Raw genomic sequence first — 8,813 nt, 5'->3', positions numbered from 1 at the left:
CCGTGTCAAATCTGTGTCAAAGATCAGAGCTCTGTGTGTCAATCTCTTTACTACGGTATTAGTCAGAAATTTAAACCATGCATGCTCAGAAAATCTGGCATTCTGTTGTCGTTGGGTAACTGCTGCTGGAATCGAGGCCAGGTTTCAAAATGGATCAAACTACCGGGTCTAAAGGTTCAAAGGTCGCTCGTTGTCAGATCATCACAAATTGTATACACGATAATCGCCTTTCAGAAATTATATCAGATTTCTATCAATTATCTGGCTACAAACGAGCATTGTGTGAATGAAGAGCCCCAGTTTTTGGCCACGTCGATGTAGGGAAGAAATCCTATGTCTGCGGGCGTATACCTCACCGGTAAGACACCTGACCTGATTAGTGCTGACAATTGGGACAGTATTAGATTACAGGTGTATGATAGCCTTACCAGGATCGAGTTTCATCGACTCATTCCTACATCAAACAAAATTTACAAGTTAATGACTTCGCAAAATTTGCACTCTGACTGTAAACGGAATGAGATAGTATGTTGACCTGTACCTGACAACGATGTTTTTGTCAAAGTAAAACAAAACACTTGGTTCAACTTTTTGTTTGCTATTGTATGCAGTAAACTTAACGCTGTCTTCGTCAAAATGTATTCCTCTGGCGTTTATCAGGTCTTAAAAACTGGAAGTCCTGTATTTAGTCAAAAAATACAGGCCTACCTTTTGCTAATCCATGACATAGACCAATCCCCCTACATTCATTTAATATCCCAGATGCACTTATAATTTGTAAGTAGTATCCAATTGTACCATTGCATACACAATAAGAATGTTTGGTGCCCGGTGGCCTTTAGGAAAGAAAACAACACAATAAACACATTTCAAAGGGATTGCGTAGATAAAATATATCAGATAAAATATATCCGATCGGGTTTAAACATACCATCGTGTAAGAATCTAACTTTTCAATTTGTTGAACACAGCTTTGTCTGCTTTCAACACGAAACTATTAACCTTTTTACTGAAGGGGTAAAAATAATTGACTATTTTTCATAGACATATATAATAAACGTGCTATTATGTTGGAAGGAAGCTCTGATTTTACAGGACACAGGTGGGTCTATGTGTCAATTGCATTTATGCACTTTACCACAGAGTATAGATATACTGACGTTCAGGCGGTAATACCTTCAGAATCATATTACAAACTTTTCCTGAGAAAGTGTCAGCGCTGACATCGTTAATTTGTCAAGATCCTGCGCTAATGCAAATATACCATATACATGTACTTGTCATGCACTTCATAACTGATAGCACGTAATAGACTGTCCACTCCACATTTCTATGTCCAGACGCAATTCATTCTTATCCACGATAACACCCTGTCCCTGGATATTTACTCTATTTAGCTAGCGATAAGGATGAATACGAATTGGTATTTCCCATAGATGTTAACATGTATGTTCATCTGACACTAGCACTAGACAGTATCCCACAGACTAATAAGTGTGGGAACGCTCACTTTAATCGACCAGTGTTGTGAGCCATTTTTCTCCGCCGTTTAATTTTCTCTTTGAGAGACGGCGCCAGTTTAACGCTGGTAGGTCTCTCGTAGATCTCTTCTACTTTCTCCGGACTCGTCTTTATCGTGTGAATGATCTCCAGTTGTAACAGCTGACCAGATAGGTCATTCACTTCGGCCTCTAACTGATCCAAGTTCTCGGTAAACCGCTCCAACTCACTCCTGAGAGTATTACAAGATCGCTTACTCGTCTCAACTTTCTCTTTCTGAACTTCTTTCTCCTGAACCTTCACGACTACTTGTTCGTGCATCGCACTTAACTCGTTCTCAATGAACTCAAGCATTTGCTCAAGCTCTTTCACCTGTCTTAAAAGTCTGGAACGTTTGAGCTGAAGAGTGTAATTTCGTTTCGTTTGAGAAATGCTGATTTTTAGAAAGTCAACCATAGACTCCTTCTGTTGCTTTTCCACACATTTATCCTTTTTCTCGGACATCACACTGGTAATTTGATGTTCTAACTCGTTTAGTTCAGTTTCTATCTTTTGTAATTTTTGTTTGTTGTTTTGGCACAGTATCGAAGCGGCTTTCACAGTTTTAACCACTTTTTTCTGTTTTTCCTTCTCCGTTTTCAAAACTTCCGCACGTTTCCGCGTCATTGTCCGAGTTTCCCGGATGTAGTTGTTAATCTCATAAACATAAGTTTCATCTCGATCTAACCACTTCCTTGCCACAGCGCACATTGAGAGAACTTTTTCCGTCAGATCAGGAATATATCGCAAAATAGGGAATGCCTTTTGATCACAACACACAAGAACTCTTTCTGAGAAGCGAGTGTTCGTGAACAACTCTTGGTGAAGGCCTCCAGGGAAGCTCTTCAATAAGGTATGAGAGTTAAGAATGACTGTCTCTAAATCCGACAGGTATCCGGACACTTCGTCCGTGTACCTGCTGGTTACGTCCAGTCTGATATTCGAGCTGGTGTAACTCATACAGTACATTTTTAACCTGTTCAGCACATTTGTCTGGAACTTTGACACTGTCGTCTGCAAGGCTTCGGAGGCTACTTTGAGGTTTTCCCATAGTTCCGTGATGGCGACGATGGTGTCGCCATCTGCTTCCGTCTCCCTTAATTGGTTCAGCATCTCTACGATCTTAACCTCTCCGTCAATCACCTCCAAAGTCACCTCTCTCCGCCTCAGGTGGTTGTTGGCCTGGAGAAGCCAGTTGTCACACTGCTTGAGGTACTCCTCGTACTTGTCTTCATCAGTCTCGGAGCACTGGTAGAAGCTGAGCTTCAGGTTGTCTAAATCACGCTCGGTTTCTGTGATCATGCTCCTCATGTAGTTCAGACTCTCCAGATAATCCCGCTGTACCCCCGTGCAGACCGTCGCCATGTTGGTATGATCCTGGACCTGCAAGGCACAAGGGAACGAGTGAACTTATAATCAACCACAAACGAGATTTTGGTAAATCCTCGTCCATAAACTCATACAGAGATAGGCAGAAGACACAGAGCAAACAAAGGTCTCAGCGCTAGCATGTGACGACTTGGCAGTTCGGTGTGAGCTGGGCGGCACTGCCGCATTAGTCCGCCAAGCTTATAATGCGGGTGAATAAATCGGGACAATTCCTTTACAGCTATCAGCTTTCAGAAGGACAAAGTCAGGTGTGTTGCCGGTTTAAGCCACGCCAGGTTTATATTGGGAACAAAGACGGGCTGGTCGCCACAGTCTTTCACTGCTTTGTATTTACAGGCGTGTTGGCTGAGTTACATTTAGGTAACGGTTCTGTGTGCCTTGGTTAGTGAATGGCTACTACAAGCCAAATAAACTGAAACTCTATTTTTGCCTTTCTCAACTGTTATTAAAGCCGATAGTTCCTTAACATCAGAACCGCGGATGTTGTAGAGTAAACACAGAGAGCATTAGTAAACAGCAATATCCCCCAGGTACGTCCACTGAGGCGTAACAGTAGTGTTAGCGGAAGACGGTTCCGGTGTAGGGGAGGTAAAATAAAACAACGCCCATCGGATATCGCCAGCTCTAGATGTCGAACCAAGGCCATTGCGGTTAGATCTAGTAAAACAGGTGTTTCCTGTTAGTTAAAAAACCAAGCACGATGAACTTTTCGTGAGACAAAACAACTGATTACCCTGGCTAACGGTATCTGTCAGGAGTGGTGAGGTTACGGCATGCAGCTCGCCACTACAACCATTCCCCACCGTGCAGCAAGGCTCGAACTGATCGAACGGACCACATATCAATGGGCGTGCGGCTGTGTGCCAAGAAACACGGGCTCGTGGTGGTTAATCAATGGTAGATCGATACCCAGAGCCCATATACAGAGACCAAATACTGGACCCATCGAGTTACAGGTTGTTTACCTGATCTACCCATGGATCGAACACATTTCAATCATCTGACTTGACCGCTGTTATCAATGTGCCGGGCAGTAATTAATACTGCTAGATTGCAGTTTTTATGTACAGCAACCTGGGAATGCGACCCATTGCATTCACGCTACGCAATGTAATAAAACCCGGGCTATTCTGGCGACGAGCTGAGATTTGGCGCTTTGAGCGAAATGTTTAATATGCAATTAGGAGCGGGGAGACAACTTCCTTTGCGTGACGGCTGGGTCTGACAATCACAGTGTAATTATTTATATACAATCTGACGTCGTATCTTTCCACAGTCGTCCGAAAATGGCTTGGAATATTCCATTGAATACCTATGCATATTGAAAGGGCAGAAACTCCTGAGTGTTGGATGTTGATTTCCTCTCTTTCGACCTGAATTTAGTTAGCGTATAGAGAAGAAAACCTGCCTGAAGATGGCTTAATACAATTTATTTTACAGAAGGTTAAACGAATGAAAAAGAGCCCTACTTCACAAAATTTATTCTGTAAGACAATCATTGGGGAATATTGATTTCTTATTGACAACTACGAATTTGTATTTTGACATTTCCCCTGGAGCCAAACCAAAAGTTTCTTTCCTTTTCAACACTGTTGTTAGATATTAACTCCAAACCTTTTAATTGTCCTCTGTAAAAGCTATATAAATCCGGATATCTATGTATTCAACACTAAATCGGATGGGAAGCGTGTACCGCTTAGGGAACCGTCTAACAGATACACACCGTATACCATGGAAGATCACCACTGTTACATTACTTTGCTCGGATCAGACGGTATTGCCACAGCTAAATGTACAAATCCTTATTACAGAAAAAGGGACAGTACTCAGCGTGAAGAATTGTTAAAATGATTCAGGTTCAGGTCACTTTAAAAGTTTAGTATTTGGTCTATCGTGCGCTAAATTTTATCTAAGTCCGTCCATAACTCTTTTTCAGGCTGCCGACAGACAGTCAGTCAGACAGACAGACAAACATAACTTCCTTGGCGGAGGGAATAACTGTATGAAATCGTGGTGCTACTCACCTAACGCTTGTACATTCCAAGTATGGTATACATCCATCTGCACACAGCAGGCTATATGCTACCTGGAAGTTTACATGCTATTACCTTTGCTCATGTATTTGTTGAAAGGCCACCCAGGTAACAATAATCCCCAAATAACCCAGTCAATACAAACCAACAGGTGATGTAATGGCGGACGCATTACACGCATAGGTCTGGACTCCGAACGTCACAACAACAAGCATATGTGGTATTTATAAATAACCTTGCCGTAAGCGAAAGAAGGAACATCCACTTAACGGTCGTTTAACACATGGGAGAAGTTAATTGTTAGGATCTGTATCATCTGAGAAATGCTGTCTGTTCGGGCAACCGTTTTTCAATGTTGACGGCAGACCTCGGTCACAGGGGGCTGGGGGGGAGGGGGTAAGGTGGAAGGAGAGGAGGTCTCACCTGCTCATTGCCAACAGCTGGGACTATTTTATTGATCTAAGTAACACCTTAACGGCCAAGCCACATTCACAGTTATTCCTCGGCTTTCTTACAACATACATCCTGTTTGCAGTTTGGTTGAGTTATTACGTAACAATTCTAAAGAAATTAACGCCCAGGCAGGTCTGCTTCAAATTCGTATGGGACGCATAACGGCCGTAATTACGGTAAGTTGGTGCTGTAGAGTTGACAAGTTTGGCGAAGCAACTGCCGTAAAATCAAGGTGCGATTCCAAACAGCCACTTTTGATTAAGTCAAAATCTGAAATGTGATTTAAACTCTTATCTTTGCAAGGTGGGAGATAAAAGACAAAACAGGTGCTACATGAAGAGTCAGAAGAAGTTTAGCCGCGTTAATTTGCGAGAGCCGTATCTTTTCTCGCCTCAGCTTGCGTGAACTGATGAGTGTGCTAAAATGGCGAGTTGGCTTATTGCAATCTAACATGGGAAAGATGCTTTCATGACTTGTCTTATGCGTTTTGCATAATTAGCATAACATCAGGAACAACATGTATTATTTTACTCACTGTTTGCAAGGGCAAACTGAAAAAAATTCAGAATCTTCTGCGTCGTGATATACGGTATCGTTTGATTCCGCTCATGTTATTTTGATCATGGAAAGGAGCGGGCTATCAAATATTGAGAGGATTGTTCTACCATACATGTTCAGGAGTCGAGCCGTATTCCGACGATGATTCCTTCTATAACTGGACGATGTACATACTGAAACCTCGTGGCCGATACAATTAACACAGGATCTCACTCAATGACAGAATACTAACATCGAACAGATCTCTTGTCTTGCCCTCTTATTAGCACCAAAGCAGAAAACAATGTGTTCTTTTTTTTCAGAAAACTTGGACCTGTTGAGCCAGTCTTATCATGTGGACACGTTAACACAAGGCCAGTGTATATCTATCCTAGTGGGAAGTGTAAGCTTGCAGTATATAATTAGAACATCAGATTTACATTGTTATCTATAATCCTGTATCAGATTACTTGTTCACAGCAATTCACGTCTACTGAAAATAGACCTGTCAATATCTGACGCAAATATTGACTATTTCTGGACCTTGAGGTGTTGTGAAGGGCATCAAAGGGCCACAATATCCGAAAGGGAAGTGGCCCTAAAACCAGCATTTCAAACAAAAGCGAAGTACACCAAGACGGAAGGTATTAATTAACGGACCCTATAGAGCGGTTGTTCGAGAAGTTATTTAACTCCCATCATTTTAATACCGTCTATTGCATGGAAGCTGGATGAGGTCACCATGGAAACTGGATGGTGTCACCATGGGAACTGTGAGAATTAATTACTTCAAGCCGGTAAATGGAATGAACTTAATGCAGAAGTATCGACCCTACGAAAGAGAGAATAGGTAATGGTTGAAATTATAGGTGTCAGGAAATTCTGGAGGCAAATCTAGAATCAGTTTTCCACACTTATCAATCACACGGCGACAAACCACAAGTCCATGGGATGTAAACTAATGTTTTTAATTATCATTTATGATGAATGTATCACTAAAGTGATCCATATTACATCCACGTCCTCATCTATTTGGCTTTGGTGAAAGATATTTGTATCAAAAAGTTATACATACATTCCATTAGCGGCTCCTCGCCACGATATGGCTGAAATACTGCCGATGTGGTGTTAAGCGATAATCATTCATTCATTGATGAGCAGCTATTATGATTTATTGCCTCCCAGCTTTGGGATGTTGGCGTGCTATGCAGCTATATAAAGTGAGTTGAGGAAAGATAAGAAAATTTGCAGTTCAGATACATAGTCGGTAACTGGTTACATGTGGACGTCTGATTGCTAGAGTTAGCTTAGGCAGGCGCATAACTTTATCTCAGCAATGATCTCCGGCAAGGTTATTTTGTAGTAGATATATGATCTCTGGTCAGTTAAACTAAACTGTCTATGTGATGTAGCAATAGAGTCTTCAAACTGAGGAATGGACAACACTTGAAGAGAACAGAGTTGCGTGAAAAATGATCAGTTCTTCCAAAAATCGTTGCCACTATTTTTTTTAATTTCATTATGTTAGCCCAGTATCAAGAATGCATTTGCCCTATTGACAAGAATACGTTTTTTTTTTCATACTAGCGTGTAACTAATCACTACAGAGTATATTCTGGGTCTATCTTAGAGGGGAGGGAGGGTCAGCGTTATTGGCTCGTGGTCTTTGTAACGGGTCAATTGTACAAGCACACGATTTGCTACTTTTGTCCGTACAATGTGTATGTACGCATTCATAAATATACACCTCCTACATACGCTACAACAACCCGTTCCTTTTACAAAACAAAAGCGTTAAAATTACGATTAATCATTCTGATACCACACAAATATGGCGTCCTTCTGAAAATGATGGAGTTCTCACCTGTCTCATTACTTTACAAAGAAATGTGAACATACCACCTCTAAACGATCTTTTGCCTTACTAATTTCACGAATAAACCAAACGTTTTTTCGAGGATTTGCAAGATTCTGTAGTAGCTGTACTAACGTGACTTTATACGAAGCGTGTCTCCACGGAGCTTTTTTTTGCAGTCACAATGAGGTCTAAGATACACGGATATTTACAACGAGATCAAAACAATGCCTTACCTATATACCACAGGCAGGTCGAAGCCCAAATTAGATCTTGTCACTGTTTATAGTTGACACGGTCACTGATTCCATGGAAAGTGGGGACACACGGGTGGAGAAATGAGAAGGGCGGCTAAGGTAAAACTCGTCTTGTTAAGTCCAGGTTAACTGAAGTAGGGAGGCCTGTTCGTTTAAGTGTTGTAAATCATTGAGATTGATAAAAAGGATCGGCCACTATCAATACAAGGAGAGAAAAAAGTGACGCTGTCAAACAAGGTCAGTGGGGCTTATCAAGACTGTTTGATTTAGGGCACCAAAGCGAACAGAACACTGATCAGTACACCAGGTCTTACAAGTGACAGCCAAGCCTTTGATTCATAATATCCACCTTTATGGTAGGTCTATTCGTAGATATCGAAATTACCTTTGTGTTCAGATACTTCAGAGCTCAGAGAAAGTCGATCTAAGATTCACCAGTTACTCAAGGCCCTAGTAAATAAGGCGTGCAGAAGACAGCTTTTAGTTAAAGGTACCAATCTTTATACTTCTTACGGAGGATGGGAAACCCAACACTACTCTCTGGCTTCAACGGATATAGTCTATATTAGCTGGTTTGAAGCATGCTAATTTCTATTTTTACGTTTATGCCAAAACTATCTATTTGGAAAAATGAAAAATATTATAAATGTAGTTACAAATAGAATGATGGCAATCATAATTTATTCGTCGATTTCTACTCCCTAGCCCCCATCCATACGTTCACTAGTGATTAAGGGCAATGTAGGCTAT

At 41.3% G+C, this 8,813-nt stretch overlaps 1 protein-coding gene across 1 annotated transcript; it reads right to left on the bottom strand.

Moving 5' to 3' along the window:
- Positions 1-674: 674 nt before the first annotated feature.
- Positions 675-8,174, bottom strand: LOC135473907 (uncharacterized). The gene is made up of 2 exons (XM_064753840.1): positions 8,043-8,174; positions 675-2,922 (listed from the first exon to the last, which is right to left on the bottom strand). Exon 2 carries the CDS (start codon positions 2,902-2,904, stop codon positions 1,507-1,509), a length of 1,398 nt encoding a protein of 465 aa, XP_064609910.1. The 5' UTR covers positions 2,905-2,922; positions 8,043-8,174; the 3' UTR covers positions 675-1,506.
- Between the last annotated feature and the right edge of the window lie 639 nt (positions 8,175-8,813).

The sequence above is a fragment of the Liolophura sinensis genome, chromosome 8, assembly GCF_032854445.1.
Source record: "Liolophura sinensis isolate JHLJ2023 chromosome 8, CUHK_Ljap_v2, whole genome shotgun sequence".
NCBI classification, from domain to species: domain Eukaryota; kingdom Metazoa; phylum Mollusca; class Polyplacophora; order Chitonida; family Chitonidae; genus Liolophura; species Liolophura sinensis.
Note: the sequence above shows the minus strand (reverse complement) of the source record. Positions and strands in the feature narration are given on the sequence as shown.